We start from the raw sequence: 18,968 nt of genomic DNA, 5'->3' as shown, positions 1-18,968 counted from the left end.
AACAAAAACTGAACCCAATTAAAATAATTTCAATAAAATAAAAATGGAACTAGCAACAACTTAACTCTACCTTCTAGAAAATTTAAGTAAGAAAGTAAATGGGCTTAATAGAGTTTTCTCCAGAATAAAGCCTCAAAATTCATCAATAGTGGTAAAAATTTTTCCAAAGACTTATATTTAATCACAGATAGTGAGGGGTAGGATTTACATTCAAGTCTGGAACCTAAGTTTAGAGGTTTTTCCACCAATGCCACTGCCACCTTTAAAACATGAAGGTATAAAGTGAGATCATGCAGCTGATTTTAGACAAACGAGATAACATGTTTCATTATTTAATCAAATAAGATAATGTAAAATATTTTTAAATGAGGTAAGATCCAATTTAATCTCATTAAACATTTCTCGGAATAGTTATAACATTCCACAGAGGTAGGAAGAAGGAATTTATTGTTTATATTTTACTCCAATATCTCAACCAAACAGGGTATACATGATATAATCTAAAATATATTGCATTATTAAAGAGTTTTTAAGCAAGGCTGTGTAAAGTGGCAGCTCCAGGAGTCCCTTCTTCCCCTGCATGGGTCCAGGTTTCTCTGTTCTCATTTTTTCAATTATCCAATGCTGCTGGCTTGTTTTATATCTTCTAGAAATTCCTCAGTTTCTGGCGTTCTGATAGCAACTTTCAAATATGTGTAATTCTTCTGCTATTTCAATAGGATTTGGGGAAGGAGCATGGATTAGATCATCAACTTGGACTATAAACATTAGGCAAATAATAGCTTGATTAAATGGTGATTATAGGAAAATAAAGATCTACTATAAACATTTAAAAGAAGCAAACTCATGTGAAAGAAATTCATCACTGAAGTGTGACTAACAGCAGAGGAATGAAATCAACTCCAAGCTCTTATGAAATGTACAACAGCATACTTTATAGTACATAATTGGGAGGAATTTTTTTTTTTTTTTTTTTGTGGTACGCGGGTCTCTCACTGTTGTGGCCTCTCCCGCTGCGGAGCACAGGTTCCAGACGCGCAAGCTCAGTGGCCATGGCTCACGGGCCCAGCCGCTCCGTGGCATGTGGGATCTTCCCGGACCGGGGCACGAACCCGTGTCCCCTGCATCGGCAGGCGGACTCTCAACCACTGCGCCACCAGGGAAGCCCTGGGAGGGATTTTTAATTCCTTAAGAAATTTGGGATTAAAACGAGTGCCATCAAGAAACCATTGCATTCTGTGCCTCGCACAAAGCAGGCACTTAGTAATTATTTATTAACTGAATGGATAACAGACATGCTCTGGGATCTAATCCAAGCTCAAATATCAAATTCCGTCATGAACGATCCGATTTATAAAACTGGAAGCTGTCTAAAAGCTAGAGCTTATCTAACTCAAATGCCTTTTCAATAGGACCACAACTTGCTGCTCGAGCTCTTAGAGTCCTTCAACATCTCTTTTTAAATTTTTAGTATCTCACTCGATTTAAATGAAATCTGATAACAATCTTCTATTACGGGTGAACCAGCGGTTAACCTTGATGCTGGAAAGTAACAGTTTAATTTGGGTGAGTAGCAAATGCTGATTAATTTTTTTGGAACCGTCAAAGGAGAGAACAACTCTTGCCTTTTTTTTTTTTTTTACTTGGTAGGGCCAATTTTTTTTCCAGAAAATAAATGACTACAACTTTTGCAGAGAGGTTCTTTCTAGCTTCCAGAAAGCTTCCTTCAAACTTTACGTACAAATAACCTGGGGATCTTGTTAAACGCAATTCCAATAGACAGGTCTGAGAGGGTCCTGAGAGAGCAAATTCTGATAGCCTTCAGATGATACTGCCGGTCCGAACACCATACTTTGCTTAGCAGAGGTATAAACTCTCAACCATCTTAGGTCACCTAATTCTCCTTCTTAACGCTAAAGATTTGATCCAAGTGTGCTTGTTATTTTGTAACGAAAGAAAGTTTCCACAGAACGTCAGGCCTGTTAATTTCCCTCGTTTTCCAATGGGAAAAAAACGCAGTTCAGGATCGCAGCTCCACCTTCCAAACTAGGTTGTCCTAAGACGGCTTAGGGGACCAAGGTAGGCATCTATGAACCCAGGCCAGGTCTCTGCGGCGGCTCCCGGCCAAGAGAAAAACCCAGCGCCGGGTATCGCGGGGAGGCCCGGCCGCCCTCGGCCTCGGACGCAGGCCCTTTCCAGGAACGCGCGGGACCGCCCCCCGCACGCGGCCGCCCATTGGCCCAACGGCGCCGGGCGTGACGTCAGTCCCCGCCCCACCACTTCTCCGGCCCCGCCCCGCGGAGTGGCCTGGCGGTTTGGTCTGGAGCAGCTGAAACCGGTTTGAGCGGAGCCGCTTCCTGCCGCTGAGCGCCGCGGTTGGCCGCCTGGGGGAGCGCTGGCGAGGCGCGGACAGCGGGCGCCCGGCACCTTGGCCCGCGGCACTGCCTCTCGGGCGCGGCGTCGGTGGCGGCGCGGACCCGCGGACCCGGCAGGTGAGGCGGGAGGTCGGGGGGCCGGGCGCGCGGTGCGAGGGCCGTGGTGGCCGCTCACGTGGCGGCTGAGTTGTCAGGGCAACCCGGCTGGGGTACGCGGGCGGAGCGGGGAGCGAGGCATGGGCAGGGTTCCCCAGCCCGGGCGGGCTCTGCCCGTCGGGGAAACAGCGGCCTGGACGTTCGCCCCGGTAAGTCGGTGGGTGACACATGTTTATTGCATTTATCCTTTGCTGCCGCGATTCCGCTGGGCTGCTGGTGCTTCGTTCCCCTCCGAAAATTTTGCAGCGTTTTCGATATACGAGAATGCATAAACCGTAGGACCACCATGAGTATTCAAAGAAACAAGTCTCGCTCACCACCACTCTCTGGCTTTATCCATAAGTAATTCATAGTGTTTTGACAACTGCTTATTTTCTGAAATTGCCTAACCAAGTAGTCTAGGGTGTGCTTGTATAATTCAGTTATTCCAAGAAACCGAAGTGCCTTAGTCTCTTAGGAAAAGGTTCCAGGAACAGTCATCAGTGCCCTTGATACAATTTTAAGACAGTTTCCCCTTCTTATAAAGCTCTTCTTTTTCCAAAGCTCTTCAAATTGCCTTGATGACTTCTGGGAGAAAGCCTTCATCAGTTAGGTGCTTCATTGGCCCCCTCTTATCCCACTGCCCGGTTAGAAGGAAATTAGGCGTGAATTCAACCACGAATTGTAGAGAAATCTTTCACCATTGAGGCAGCTGCCTAGTCTGTAACACATAGAGGAACTGATAGAACGAAGCAGGATGTTTGGACTTGATGTTTTCTTCATACTCTTCTTTAGCCCCTCCTATTTCTGCCCAGTTCCTATCCACTACTCCCCCCCTACCCCCTTGTGTGTCTTGCTACGTTTCTGACAGTTGTGACTTAGCTAAGAAATAAATACAAATTATCAGTCCTTTTTCCAGCTCCTAACATTCTGGATACAAATAACACAAGATAAAACAAACAGGTAAAACTACACGGTGGTTCAGTGGTTCTCAACTTCGTTAGGGAGAACCAATATTCTAGACAAAATAAGATTAGGAAAGTTGGACTCCAATAATGACCACAAAGGAAATCTCAGTGTCAGAGTGAGTAAAATTTGATATGTACAAAAAGTAAGTTGATGAATCAAATCTTTGTGTATAACTTAACCAGGAAAAATAAACGAAATGCATATGAAAATAATATCAAGATGAAATGGAAGAAATTTGGAATAGTTTTATGGCATTGTTTAGAAAGGTGATTAAAGAATTAACCGGCTTAGTGAAATCTCCAGAACTGCTTTCTTAATAAAAATTCGTTCATGTCTGTGTACCTTTGATTAAAATACTGGCTCAAAATATACTGGGGTCTGAATAGTGGGGTCATAATGATCCTCCAACAGGAATTAACTCAGGAAAATACAGGCATTTCACATATTGTTTTCCTATAGTCAGTTAGGCTGTTGGAGCCTAGGAAAGAGCAAGGAGAATTGGAAACAGCTTTTTTCTTTGAAAAAGTATTTGAAGGAAAACAGTGAAATTTTTTTGGCTAGAAAAAAACACATTTTAGCTGAAAATATCTGTGACTTCAGTTTAGCTCTAAAGTAAATGTTCCTGTACCTTTGTTTGCTTAAATCTCCCTTTTGTTCCCCAAGCTGGCAAACCAGTAAAGGAATGTGTTGGGATCGTTTACTTGACAAAAAGAATAGAGTAAAACTTATTTCAGGTAGTGTAAACTCTGAAATATTTTTTAAATATAAATTACAATGTCATTTTGCAAATTATGTGAGTCCTTAAAAAAGTTAAAGTAGTGTAAAATGCTATTCAAAGTCCCAGATGAGAATGCTGTTTAATGCTTATCTTCAAAAAGCACAAAGTGGAGGTTATGTTTAAGAACCAGACCAAACCAAAAACCTATCTCAGAAAGCCTGTACGTGAGGTTATAGGTGAATTGGTTAAATTACATAGGCAGTCAGCTCATGTATGTAAAAATGACTAGCATTTTTCATCTTATTCTTGTATGTATATCTAGAAGACCTCCCCTGTCCAAGTTGAGATTTTCTTTGCTTGTTTGGAAGAAGAGGAAGTGTTGGTTGTATAAATTTTTCGTTCCACAACAGAACAGTATTTTACTTTGGTGGTAGCAGGGTGCCAAAATTATACGCTTCAATTCTGCACCAGAATTTTGGCCTCTGTCCACGATCAAGTAAACTGCTGTAGGAGCAGCTCTGCAGGCTCTTATTTGGTACGGTATTAAATTTGGGCAATGGGGGGAATGGAAATTAACCAGATTATATGACTTAAGGCAATCCAAGTTGGAGATGATGCTTTGTTGACGACTGGGGAGGTTGGGGGGGGGGCGGTAATTTTGTGCTTGTGTATGTAGCTTTGGTGTAGTAAATACTGGATACTGCAGCTGGTTCCAGTCAAGTTACTATAGCCACTTTTACAAGCAACCTTAAGAATGAGAAGCTCAATTTTAATCAGTTGATTTCCTTTTCATTAAATTTACATGTTTCACATTTAACGCAGTAGAAATTTAGAGATAATTTTGTACTAGGTGTTGATTTTAATACATAGGAATAATTACATCTGATTTCCCTAAAATTGGTTAAAATAGTTACTTAAAATTGATCAACAAATAACTGAACACCAGCTTTTAATTATGTAGATGAGATTGTTCTTAGTAACTGTGGCAGTAAACACTGGGTGAAAGTACAGGTTATATGTTGAGATGGTGGTTGGTTATTAAGCAATTTGCTGGATGATAGGGCTTTTTGCTATGTCTCAAAATTAATTCAGTAACTTAAAAAACCAAGCTTTTTTGCTAGCCTTAAGGTTTCTTCTTGATATGATTGATACAGATAAATTAAATGTAAGATATAGATAAATGTAAGATTGCAGTGCTTCAATGAATCATTTTATTTATTAGGAAATAGTCTTATTATCTTAGGGTTATACTCAGATTCATATCAGATGTCATATTAAAAGACAACTATTAAGATATTTGGGTTAAATAGGTAAAAGGTGAGGTAACAATCTAGAGCTAATTTTAGATTTGGAACATTCTTTGGCCATGCTACAACTGGATGTATATGCTTTAAATAGATCATGTTTACTCTTAGACACAGAAAGTAGATTAAGGTATCAAGGACAGGTGTTTTTTCCTCCAGTGTGGAATCTTGGGTTTTCTAACTGAAATGGTAGAGTCGCCAGATACGGAATTCTTTAGCCAAGTGACATGAAACCACATTGACTGGTGTTCTTGCTTAGTATATATACTGTATTTACATTTTGTAATTGATATAGGTGGGATGATGCATAGTTTATAGCTAACATTGGCTATAAACTATGATCCTCGTTGCAGCCCCCCTGTGGTTAGATATTAGAGATTCCTCATCCTCAGCCCTCTTGATATTTGGAGCTGGACAATTATTTGTGGAGAGCTGTTCTGTGCATTGTACGGTGTTGAGCATCACTCCTGGCTTCTACCCACTAGATGCCAGGAGCATCACCCACAGTTGTGGCAACCAAAAATGTCTCCTGACATTGCCAAATGTCCTTTAGAGGACAAAATTGCCTCCAGTGGCAACTGCTGCTATCGATCTATCTGCCTTGACTTGGAAGCGTGGTTAACTGTGGGTATTAGTGTTCATTAAATGACCATTGCAGAGTTGTGCATGTGTTCACAGGGAGGGGAACATAGCGAAAATGGAAGAAAGAATAGCTAGGAAAGGTACTTGAGGATTTTTTTTTTGAATAAAATAATGTGTAAATGAAGATAAGCAATTTCAGTTGGTAAATTAAAGGAAATGATGTAAAGACATCATTGGAATTATTTTAGGAATATTGATGGATTGGGGGTATGAAAGTTTTTTTGGAGGTGTTGGAGAAGTTATGTACAATATGATGTGACCTTGTGTGGAGTATGTATTCTTTCTATATTTAAATTCTATAAACTGCATGAGAATTGATGTACATTAATTTTTAAAAAAAATTTCCTATCTTGGGACTTCCCTGGTGGGCTAGTGGTTAGGACTCCGTGCTTTCACTGCAGGGGGCATGGGGTTCCATCCCTGGTCGGAGAACTAAGTTCCCGTGTGCCGTGGCCAAAAATAAATAAATAAATAAATAAATAAATAAATAAAAAACAATTTTAAATTTCCAGTCTTTTCTTAAGTACTTAAATTAAGGGATAATAAGGTGAATAGGTTGGTTAGGCTGGGAAAAACAGTGAAGAAATGAAAAGTAAGCTGGAGAGAAAATGTGGGTAAGGAATAAAGGACATCAAAGACTTCGGGATTTAGATTTCTATAAGTAATGGAAGTGATTCCAAGCCAGGGATGTGAGGGATATTCTAATTGACATAAAATGTATTGTTGGGAAGTGATTGAGAAGCCAAAATATAAGTAGGAGACTTAGGGTTTTTAATGAAGTTTAAACTTAGAAAGAAAGGCATGTATATAAGATCAATTAAAATCTACAGGATTTGGTAATGTTGACTTGGCCAAAAATTCGTTCGGTTAATGAATATGTTGTTCAATAAAGTTCTTGGTGAAAATGAAAAACGGCAGACTTCCTGCTGGTGCAGTGGTTAAGAATCCGCCTGCCAGTGCGGGGGACATGGGTTCGAGCCCTGGTCCGGGAAGATCCCACATGCCGCAGAGCAACTAAGCCTGTGTGCTACAACTACTAGAGCCTGCGCTCTAGAGCCTCTGAGCCACAACTACTGAAGCCCGCACACTTAGAGGCCGTGCTTCGCAACAAGAGAAGCCACCGCAGTGAGAAGCCTGCACACTGCAGCGAAGAGTAGCCCCCGCTCCCAGCAACTCCCAGAGAAAGCTCGCCCGCAGCAATGAAGACCCAATGCAGCCAAAAATAAATATATTTTAAAAATGTCTACTTAAAACGAACGAACTTTTTGGCCAACCCAATAGATTGCAGAGTTGAGACTCTAAATTCAAGTCTGCAGAACTACAGTAATGATGGGCCTGTGGTTAATAAAGAGAAACTTGAAAAGAGTGATTTGTGAGGGGGAAGGGGTTTTTGTTATTGTATTTTTTAAGCCATTGGTTAGGTCACTTAGAAGCAGGTTCTCAAACTTGTTTCAGAACTTAACTAGTTTGTTTCAGTGGGTGGTACTTAAGTTCTTTGGTTGTTTTCTTGTTATTAAAATTGGAACCTTCTTAATTAAAGTAGAAATGCTCTCTTGAGCCACGTTTTTTTCTGTCTCTAGTTGTTGGTTGTGTGTGTTTCCCTCCACTATAAACATGAGCCTGGTCAGGAAAGATAGGTTGAGTTCAGAACAGCTGCTTATTAGAGGAGAAGGTATATGACAAGATAATCTTGAATTCTTAAAAAAAAATTTGGACACACTTGTTTGCAGATTTTTCTGGTCCATACATTCTTACAGAATAGGTTTGTAACACTAGGTCCTAAAACTTGCTAGGTACTTCCTAAATAATTCTATATATAAGGTATCTGAAATCTTTTGCTCACAGTTGAGATTCATTTTTGTTTTTGTGTGTTTTAGCTCGTTTCTTGGTGGTAGCTATCTAGAGCTGATATTCATGTACTATAAATGACATCTTTTTCTTTCTAGCACAACGTCCTAAAATAAATCCATCAGAATGACACCTTCTCAGGTTACCTTTGAAATAAGAGGAGCTCTTTTACCAGGTATTGTAAAACTTTACTTTTAAACATTTAAAAAAAAATAAATGAGTGTTTTTCTTATCTGGATTATCTTAAATACAGAGTTGTTACTAGAGTAAGCCTAATTATTAGATGAAAGTATCTTTAGGACATGCCTGATAACAGAAATGTGCTCGGAGTATAACAAATTCAAGAAAAAAAAACTTCCCAAATAATAAGTGTCTTAGTCTCATGTTTTCCAGGAAAGCTGTGAATTTTGAACAGGACAGATAATTGAACTGTAATTTGTTTGTTTGTTTGTTTTTTGGCTGTACTCCGCAGCTTGTGGTATCTTAGTTCCCCGACTAGGGATTGAACCTGGGCCCTCGGCAGTGAGAGCGTGGAGTCCTAACCATTGGACCGCCAGGGAATTCTCTGAGCTATGATTTTTAAGTCATGAAAATGAAGGAAATTTTTCTAGTGTTGAGGAGTTGGTGAAATATTTGGTGAAGGTAAATTTGTTCCTTACTTGTACATCTATTTTTTTAAGCTTTATTGTATTTTTTAACTGTCTACTGAAGCAGTGTGAAATAATTTTAGTGTAAGGTAACATGTCAAAACAGTATCACACCTTGCTACTTAGCTGGTTAAGACTCCTCCCTTCTGCTGCAGGGGACACGGGTTCGATCCCTGGTTGGGGAACGAAGATCCCACATGCCGCACAGTGCGGCCCAAAAAACAAAACAAAAAAAAAACAAAACAGTATCACACCTGGGTTAAAAATTCCTTGTTTAATACACTCTGGCTATGCTGGCCAGTTCCTCAAATCTTTTGCATTCCTTTCCTCCTTTGGGGCTTTCTCAAATTGTTTCCTTTGTTTAGATCTGTGCCCCCACCCGCCACCCGCCTAACTCTCCTTATCCCAGCTTCCCGTATTCAACTAGGTTAAGGTCCCTGTGAAATTCAAGGTTCTTTTTTGTAGTACCTCTTATGAGTTTTATGGAGTCATATGAGTAATTTTTCTTGTGGACAGATTGTAAGCTCTTTGAAAAATAATGTGACTTTATTTTATTCATGCTGAATTCCTGTACCTAGCACAGTACCTGGCTCAGAGCAGGGCTAAGTATGTGTTCGAACAATGAATAAATGATTCATTCTGTATGTCAGGCATCTTTGATACAGCATCCATCACAGCACCTGACGGTGTGTGTTTGTCCAAGTTCAGATTCTTAGCCAAGATGATTTTGTACAGCTCCACCTCTAGGCAAGATTCTGCAGATTGAAGATTGCTAGTCAGTTGATGGGGTTGCTCCCTTATGTCTAGTACTCACCTCTTGTCCTGTGTGTAACCTCTTCTGTGGAGAGAAGACTGCAGACCTATATCATACTTTTGTGCATAGGCAGTTTAAGCTAGAAGGAGCTGGCCACATCAGGCAAATGTGGTGACCACAGAATTAGCCACAGAAGGGTCAGCTTGACAAGGTGGAACTCCTTCTCAAGGACTAGTGGCAGATGTGAATGTAGGTGGGAAGGAAGGGAGGTAGAGGGACAGGGAGGGGATGTTGGGGTGGATTCTCACCTCCCCCCCAGATCTCACGTCACCTTGATTTCCTCCCCAAAGCAAGGAGGAAGTGTTCTCTGCTGAAAGTGGAAAGACTGCAGAGAGAAGTGAAGTAAGAGGGAACAAGTAAAAAGAATATGTGGGGGTGCTGTTTGCAGATTCCTTTAGTTAGCATTCAGGTCTTTATAATCTTCTATAAATGAAATCCAATTAAAGAAATAGGTCTGTTCTGGTAAAAAGTTTCTGGTTTTTCCTCATAGAAACCATATTCAAAGAAAATCAGCAGAAAGACAGAGTAACATTGCAGGAGGGAATTGGTAAAATGCAGGAGCACTTATATAGAAGGAACGTAACCACAGATTGTCCAAGTTTCACTTTTTCCATGTGGGTTACATGTTCTTTCCAGAGCAGAGAGTAGCTGCTGTTTTGTATGGGGATAAGAAATAACTGACTCCATGAGGAAGGTTAATGAGACTCTCCTTTACAAAGGAAGTGTAACCGGCCTGAATCAGTGATTTGATGGTAATCTGTACTTTGAGCTAGGAGCCACTGCATATGCTGTACATATGCAGAGCAACATATATGATCTTGAGAATAAATATTTGTGCCTTGTATTTAGCAAGTGTTTATCTTTTTTTTTTTTTAATGCGAAGAGGTAGTGATAACGTAAGTTAATTGCAAAAAAAAATCTGGTTACTTTAAAGGATTGGTGAGTATTTTAACATGAAATCTTTATACATAACCACCTTATGCTTTTACAGACATGTGTTTAGAACCCTGAAAACTCCTGAATGACTACCACATTTGGGATTTTAGTTAAGTTTTAGACAGTCCAAGCATATAAAATGCCATGCAGGTGGCTAAAGCCAATTAGAACTCTAGTCTTACTATAGTAGTGCCCAGAGCTTGGAAACCAAGCTACTCTCAGAGTGTGGAGGAGTTTGTCCTGAAGTTTGTTCACTTGGGCTCAGTTCCTTGTTTTTTTTCTTTATGGATTTTAATTATAGTAATTCAGAATGTGTTGATATATAAGTTAAAGATATCTGCATACTTATATTCAAGAAGTTGTAGACTTTTGCTAAATATATGGAATTTAGCAAATATAGGTGATGACTATATGTTGGTTTGTGTGTTGATGACAAGTGTTCAGATGAAGTGTGATAGTTTTTATTCTAGTAAGGAATACGAGATTTTTGTCTAGTTTTTCACTAGTCTTTGTTCTGGGGACTTTTTTTTCTTTGTTTGTTGTTGTTACATTTCTCATATCCCATTGATAATTTTCTTGATCTTTAGCTTCTTGGTAGCTGCTGTTTGAGTTCCTGGAAAATATCAGGTACTGGTTCTGTAGGATACTTAATATGCTCCTTTAAATTGGAAGCTGCCTTGAAGGCAAGGATTGCCATTTGATCACCTTGTCTTGGTGCTCATTATTGGCTCAGTAAGTAGTTGAAAAATGAAGAAAAGTCTGTTCCTGTACATCCTTCCTTTTCTCTGCTTTTGGTTCTATAGAGGTGGGTCAGGTTAATAACGTAGGTGCTAGTGTGAGTGGCACGTGGGTCCAAACCCATTTCTCCACTGAAGCTCTTCCATCTCCACTGAAAGGGACTCTGCATCCCATTAAATTAGTGCAGTTTCCTAAAACTAAAATGAGATGTTCCTACTTAACCCACTATAACTCGTTATGTTTCTTTAGGAGAGGTTTTTGCAATATGTGGAAGCTCTGATGCTTTGGGAAACTGGAATCCTCAAAATGCTGTGGCTCTTCTTCCAGAGAACGAGACAGGTGAAAGGTAAGCATGGGCATGTCATAATACTGAATAATTGTGACATTCAGATTATAAACTTGGGGGTTTCTAAGATACCTTGGTATATTTTTCTTTTAATTTTTATCAAACTTATCACATATGTATAAAAAGTGAAGTCATTTTACAGAGTTTGCCGTGAAAAAACAAGTTCCTCTGTTTCTCAATTTCCACCTCGCAAAAAGTCATTTTCAACTCTTGGCTGTTGGCTGGTTCTTTTGATGCTTAATACCATATTTCTAAACAGGCTTATATTGTTATTTCTTATTTAAAGAAAAATTAAGGCATTTTTTTCTCAGTACTATTCTTGATAAAAGATCTAATTTTTGCTTTAGCTTATGAAATAATTTTTTTGAGACATACATTCTTTTAAAAGTAGCAGAGGGTGGAACACATCCTTAGAAATTTTAGCTAATGTAATGAAATAAGTTTACTACTGACATTAAATACAGCACTAAACTTAGCATGGGTGTGTTGGTGCATTGGAGTGGGCAAAGGAGGATCTGGGTGCCAGTTTCAGTTCCGCAGTTAGCTGTGATCTTGGGCAGATCTCATATCTCTAAGCCTTGGTTCCTTTATCTGCATGGTAAAGGGGTTAGGATAGAATCAGTGTTGTCAACAAAGGTGGTCCTTCTCTGTATGGATATTTTGAAGTGTTATGGATTGTCAAGATGTATGCGTGGGGGTAAAGGAAAGATGAGGAGATTCTAAATAGTATACAAATACATGCAGTGCCCCCAGGGAGAAACATCAGATTAGATGATTGTTAAGCAGTGCTACTAAAAATGTGGCCTGTGGACTCAGTGCTAGACAAAAAACATTTTTTTATCAGTGCACGATGTGAGAAATACAGAGATTGAGAGCAAGCATTTAGAAATGTTTATGACAGTTTGACATTGCTGGGATACCCATGCATGTCATGGACTTATCTCATTGAACTGGGTACATCATAGACCAGAAGTATTGGTCATGGGACAAGTAGAGTAACACAAGTAAACAGAAACTGGTCCTTCACAGCAGACAGTTTGAGGAGCACTGATGGCAAAGCAGAGGGAAATAACAAGGAAAGTAAAACAATACCATAATGTAAGCTCAGGAAAAGAAAACAAAAAACATACATAGAACACCCGTTTCTCTATTTGTCATTAGTGTGACACATTTTCTCAGCCAATTCTCTTCTGTTTTTATAAGTTAAGTTCTGTTGACAAATGATATTGGGATCACAGAAAAACAAGATGTTTATTCTCTTCTAGTGCCTATTTTTTCCTTGATTTGTGGATTAGTCACTCCTGTCTGAAGTGAAACCTCATGTCTTTCTAAACTTGTTTACCTCTGCTCTGAACTCTTGAGCTGCCCTGTTACCTGTCTTAAGTCCATTCTAGCGAACCTGGTCAAAGTGATGTGAACAGAATGAGAACAGTTAACTTCTTAATTTTAAGGAAGCAGCCATTTTGACATCGCTGTACAGTGAAGTATAATTGATTCATATATGGCAGATAAACAGTGCTTCACAAAGAGAAAGGAAGTAGATGACACAGTTGATATAAGTAGTTGATACAAGATGATACAAAAGGTAAACAAATCTGTTTGCCTGTAAACAACAGTCTCGTGGGGGTTTTTGGTTGGTTGGTTTGTTTTTGACAGCGTGCTGGATCTTAGTTCCCGGACCAGGGATTGAACCCTTCCCGCTGCAGTGAAAACTCAGAGTCCTAACCACTGGACCACCAGGAAATTCCCCAGTCTTGTGTTTTAGAACTGTGTTTCTTTGGGGTTTTAGTGTACTCTGCATTTAAGTCCTCTGTTCCTCCTTTTCAGTCTCTTAAGTCTCTCTGTACCTACAGGTTTGTGGTGACAAGAGCTCTGTTGGAATTTTTTTCTTACAAACAATTTGAAGGTTGTGGTGTTATTTCCTAACAATGCAGAAAATGTGGGTCACTTATGATTTTATTTGCCCTTCTTGGAGATTTCATGCTATTTTTGTGGGGAGGATATTAGGGCAATTCAAAATCAGACAGGTGCACTAAACCTTCTCACTGCTCCTCTTTCCTGGTTTTTCTTGAGTTTCATCAGGTTACATTCATTCTTGACGTCACTGAACAGTTCTGGTACATTTTTTTTTTAAGTAATTTTATTTATTTATTTATTTATTCATTCATTCATGACTGTGTTGGGTCTTTGTTGCTACACTCGGGCTTTCTCTCTAGTTGCGCTGAGCCGGGGCTACTCTTTGTTGTGGTGCGGTGGCTTCTCTTGTTGTGGAGCGTGGGCTGTAGGCCCATGGGCTCAGCAGTTGTGGCTCACGGGCTCTAGAGCGCAGGCTCAGTAATTGTGGCGCACAGGCTTAGTTGCTCCGTGGCACGTGGGATCTTCCCGGACCAGGGATCGAACCCGTGTTCCCTGCATTGGCAGGCGGATTCTTAACCACTGTTCCACCAGGGAAGTCCCTCTGGTTCATTTATAACTTTGCTATATTTGCTTAGGGAAGTAAAGTAAAAAGACTCATTTTATTGCTCTCACCATCTGATCTTTTCATTTGGTGGTTCTTAACCAGGGGAGCACATTGGAATCACTTTAAAAAATGATTTAAAAAGCACTTTAACTGGTTTAAAGCACTTTAAAAGGGGGCTTTTAAAAAAATGCCAAGACCCTGCGCCTGTAAGATTGATAAATAGTGCACGAGAGAGGGGCCCCAGCACATTTTTAAAGCTTCCCACTAATTCTGCTGTGCACATCTGGGGCTAGTTTCACATACTCTGGCTGGTTTTATGGGTGAAATAATACTGGAAATTTGCCTTTTTCTTTTTGGGTAGCAGAGATGGGAAATAAATTTCATCTCAGAGTTGGTAGAATCTGCCTGGAGCCCTGTGTTGAAAAGGATTCTGAGGCTTATCAGGGAGAAGTAGTCAGGGCACATGTTCCGAGCATTTAGGCTGTCCTTGTTGTGCAGCAGTGTTTCTCAACCAGTCACATATGTCCAGTTTATCAAACTCCACGAGACAAAGCTCCACCCCAGACCTATGAAACCAGAGTTTCCCAGGGTGGAGCCAGGGCATATGTATTTTATTATTACCAGGTTAATCTGATTGTTGAAGCTAGGACCAGGGGTGACAGCTGGTTGTGGATATTTTGTTAGAAACCAGAATTGAGTCAGAGTGAGGATAATGCCCTAAGTCTGTCTTGGCAGAGCCAGGTGGGGAGCAGTGCTAGCCATCTGGTATCATGGAAGAATATTTGGAGCTGCCGTTTAGTCACTGAACTATTCATGCTGAATTAATGTTTGGGTAATGGTCTATGACATGGGCTCTCAAACTTGTGTTCATCATCAGAGTCACCTGGACACTTGTTAAATTACAGAGTGCTTGGGCCCTCCCCCAGAGTTTCAAATTCAATAGGTCTAGATGCGGCGTGAGATTTTGTTTGTTTGTTTGGCTGTATTAGGTTTTCGTTGCTGCATGCAGGCTTTCTTTAGTTGCGTTGCGCAGGAGCTACTCTTCATGGCGGTGCATAGGCTTCTTATTGCAGTGGCTTCTCTTGTTGTGGAGCACGGGCTCTAGGTGCGTGAGCTTCAGTAGTTGTGGCATGCAGGCTCAGTAGTTGTGGCACATGGGCTTAGTTGTTTTGCGGCATGTGGGATCTTCCCGGACCAGGGCTCGAACCCGTGTCCCCTGCATTGGTAGGTGGATTCTTAACCCCTACGCAACCAGGGAAGCCCTGGCCTGAGATTTTGCATTTCTAACAAGCTCCCAGTTGATACTGATGGTCCTGGGACCACACTTTGAATAACATTGGCCTATGATTTGAAGCTAAAAATCAGTTATAATCATGAATTGTAGTGAATTCTTTCACTGTTGAGTCTAAGCTTTAGAATTAGCATTAGAATATGTAGAATGACATAGTTCAGAGGAAGACGTTGAGTAAGATACAAGTACAAGTAAGATACAGACACTGATTGCTTGGCTAGGGAAATAGCCAGAGGCTGGGCAGGACAGAATAAGGGACAGTTGGGAACAGGCATTTAAGTTTGTGACCTTGGCCTCAAAGCCTCTTAGCAGCCATGTAACATCCCTAGCTAAGTGGAAAGTGAGAGGAGATTCAGAGGTCTGCACTTCTTGCCTTTTCTGGTTGGAATACTACTTCTCCAATGCTTCTTTGTATGGCTCATCATTTAGGTCTCAGCTCAGACAGTTCTTTCTTGTTGAGATCTCCCTCCAAAACTTCTTGTCACCTCAGAAAGGTCAGCTAGCCCTTCCTATGTATGCTGTTTGCTTATATATTTGTCTGTCCACATAAGCAAGCAATCTCCTTGAAGATGGAGCTCTTTCTGCCTTATTCATCACTGTGTTCCCAGTACCTGGTTCAGATTAGGCCTGGAGTAAAATTTTGTGTAGGAATAAATAAATGGTATTGATCACAGACCTTACTTGAGGGGTTTTATGAATTAATGAAGACTTTATGCATTTTAGTTTGATACTGATGCTGCTGCTTTAATTCTTTTTTCTCACAGCATGTTATGGAAAGCAACCATTGTACTTAGTAGAGGAGTATCAGTTCAGTACCGCTACTTCAAAGGGTGCTTTTTAGAACCAAAGGTATGTTTTCTTTATCTAGTTTCCAGTTTCTTTAGAAGACTTCTTTCAAAACCAACTAACTTAAGTTTGGAAACATTAAAAGTAAAATGAGTTTGTTTAGATCAAATAAGGAAAAAAGAACTCTGGATTAATAATATTTTAGCACCAAAAAGAAAGGAAGTAGCCTCTTCAGAGGCAAATAGTGTGTGCAATGGAATTTTTAAAAGACTAATAGTAAGTATGTTCTGCAATATTCTTATCATGAAATTGGTTTTAATGATAAGTGTTCTTGATAGGTGTGCATTTTCTATAACTTTTGTAAACTAGTTAGTAACCAGTAGTAAAGGTTTTTCTTTTTGTTTCATTTTTTTAATTCATCTGTGGTAAAGATATATTTAGAGGTGTATATAGCCAGCTTTAAGTGAGTAACTTTGAAAAAATTATTTCAACGCAGCTATCTCTTAGTGGCTGCATTAACTCCTATCAAAACTGAAGTCATTCCTTTTAGATTTTTTTTCAGTGATAGTGTTGATAGACCAGGATCTTTTCTGAAGGCCTTTGGAATATCAGTTAGATCTAAATCTGCTTGCTCACAATGATTTATTTATTATTTTGGGAACATTTTCATATTTAGAAAAGTTGATTCTTTATTTTAAAGATACTTATTTGCTGAAAGGATTATTTTCCTTCAGATTTTTACCTTTGAGCACACTTTGGGCTGCATGTGAACAAGGGCTTAGGCAGGAGTCTAGGAAGCAAACATGGATTAGATCTTTTTAAAAATTTATTTCCCTTTGGGGTCCTTGAATACTTGTTACATGTTAAAAAAAATGCAAGCAGCCACTGTTACCTCAGTCTCTTAGCCACCATTATATAAAAGAGAAAAACTGACAAACCCACTTCAGCTGTCTTTTGCACCTATTACGTTTCTTATTCCCAGAATATATTGTGAATATACTCAGTAATTAAAATTAAATTACATTATAGTTGATCATTATGTTGGCTTATCTTGACAATAGTCTCACTTTAATGACTAAGGAAAAGATCGTTTATTTGGCATAGGGGTTGTACCTTGTGGCAAAGTTCTTTAGTATAAAGTGAACATTTGTACAGAGTTATGTAGATCATAGCACTTGTGAGTTTGAAAGCATATTTGAGGATCCTGGTATGTGAAATTAACTAAATTTTACTTACGGGGGCATTTGGACAAGAAAAATCATAGTCCTTTGGGCGTAGTTTCCTAAAGTAAGACTGTTGTCAACACAGGTCAAATTAAGCCAACCTACAGTATTTTCTCTTTTCATTGAAAATGTAACCAAAAGCAGCAAATCCTTCCAAAATGCCTTTTCCAAAAAATTGGCACGAAGTCTGCTTACAGTAAGAAACAAGTTTTTCCCCTTGTAATACTTGCAAAAGTTTACAGTATGTGTTGGTGAGTGTGTTTCTTTAAGTAGGTGCTCTGTATCGTGTACACATGTACCGTGTGATGCAGGGGCTGCCATGGTAAGTATGTTTTTCATGGAATAGAGTAAATAGCCACATAAAATCCCATGCATATGGCTAGAGGTTTTTTTTTCCCACACGCCAGCTTAAAGTGACACTTCTTTTTAAAGTTGGTGGCGCTTTTTAAATGAATCATAATTTTTAATAGAAGTAATTAGAAACTTTGTCTCAATTGTGCATTGTCAAATGATAGAACTAATGTGCAAGGAATCTTAAATCGTGAAATGATGTAAATTATTGGAGTATATATTTTATGAATATAAAGAATGATTGGAAAGCAAAATGATTATGAAAGCATTGAAAAACTGAAATGGGTAATAAGATTAATTTTACTGGGTCAAAAGTTTTAGGTTATCCAAGCAGTTGTAGAACCTAAGCTAAAAATCTTGTGATCTTGTCACTTGACCTTCAGAATTCAGCTTACTCATCTATAAAATGAAGGGTTTGAACTATAGATTTCTTACATCCCTTCCATTGCTAAAATTTTTCTATGAATAAAATTTTACCATTCATAATTTCTCTTCCGTAATTTGCTCTTTCTGGCATATTCCTTTTAGTTTAGAAGTTAAAGACTCTTGAAGTCCTTTTTCTCTTTAATTTCTCACAGCTGTATGTTCTTATGCTTTGTAGAATTAGAATAAGGTGTTAATATATTAAATTCTGAAATAATTTTTTACAGGTGACAAATATTATCTTATTTAAACATAGCAAACAAAAGTAGTAGATATTCCTGGAATGGAAACATTGCTGTGAGTCTGCAGATAACCCATTAATTTCACATCTTCACCAAAGATAATTTTTGAATTAATGTGTAATTTAAACATTTTTTAATCCATGTTCACCCCTTTTTATTTGTGGCTGGAATTAGGGATTGTTGTCTCATACTGAGATGTTAGCCACTTTTTAATTATATTGTCTTTGAAATTTTTCATTCATTTCAGTGAAATAGCTTATTTTTCAGTAACATCTGCTTTTAATTTTTACAGGTGTTAACATTCACTCATAATTAGATTCATTACAAATTCTTTTACCTTGTTCTTAATGTCCCTTGATTTTTATTTAAATCCTTTAACAAAAGAATCAGTCATCTGGTAGGCAGACAATTGTTTATTTTCATAATAGCCCAGGTTGTCATTTTGTACAGTGGTTTCTTAATAAAATTCTTCTGCATGCTAAATACCCTCAGCTGTTAACTATGAATTTGAACCATCTGAGAGATGTATGTCGGCCTAGCCTTCTTTGCTTTACTCACTCCTAAGTGACCGTTTTTCTTCCTGGTCTTGTTAAAAATAGTTATTTTTAACTAACTGGTTCTGGCCTCTGACATAGATTAAAAATTCAGAGCCCCTTTCACATGGGCATTTTTTTTTCCATTTTTTTCAAAATCGTAGAAAGGAAACAGTGAAATTTTTA

The 18,968-nt window shown here is 39.0% G+C and overlaps 1 protein-coding gene across 3 annotated transcripts in view; it reads left to right on the top strand.

Moving 5' to 3' along the window:
- Window positions 1-2,313: 2,313 nt before the first annotated feature.
- Window positions 2,314-18,968, top strand: part of GPCPD1 (glycerophosphocholine phosphodiesterase 1) — a 60,894-nt gene continuing 44,239 nt past the window's right edge. For 2 of the 3 annotated variants that reach the window (XM_029220016.1, XM_029220015.1), the window contains exons 1-4: window positions 2,314-2,492; window positions 8,090-8,166; window positions 11,376-11,472; window positions 15,989-16,073. In XM_029220016.1, the coding sequence (XP_029075849.1) occupies window positions 8,118-8,166; window positions 11,376-11,472; window positions 15,989-16,073 (231 nt within the window). In that variant the 5' untranslated portion in view covers window positions 2,314-2,492; window positions 8,090-8,117. Of the gene's footprint in view, window positions 2,493-8,089; window positions 8,167-11,375; window positions 11,473-15,988; window positions 16,074-18,968 lie in introns of those variants that run through there. The other variant, XM_029220017.1, reaches the window with a different exon arrangement.

Source organism: Monodon monoceros, unplaced genomic scaffold (assembly GCF_005190385.1).
Source record: "Monodon monoceros isolate NGI ecotype Baffin Bay Population unplaced genomic scaffold, NGI_Narwhal_1 Super_Scaffold_13, whole genome shotgun sequence".
In the NCBI taxonomy this organism is placed as follows: domain Eukaryota; kingdom Metazoa; phylum Chordata; class Mammalia; order Artiodactyla; family Monodontidae; genus Monodon; species Monodon monoceros.
The sequence above is the reverse complement of the archived record's forward strand: the minus strand, read 5'-3'. Positions and strand labels throughout refer to the sequence as shown.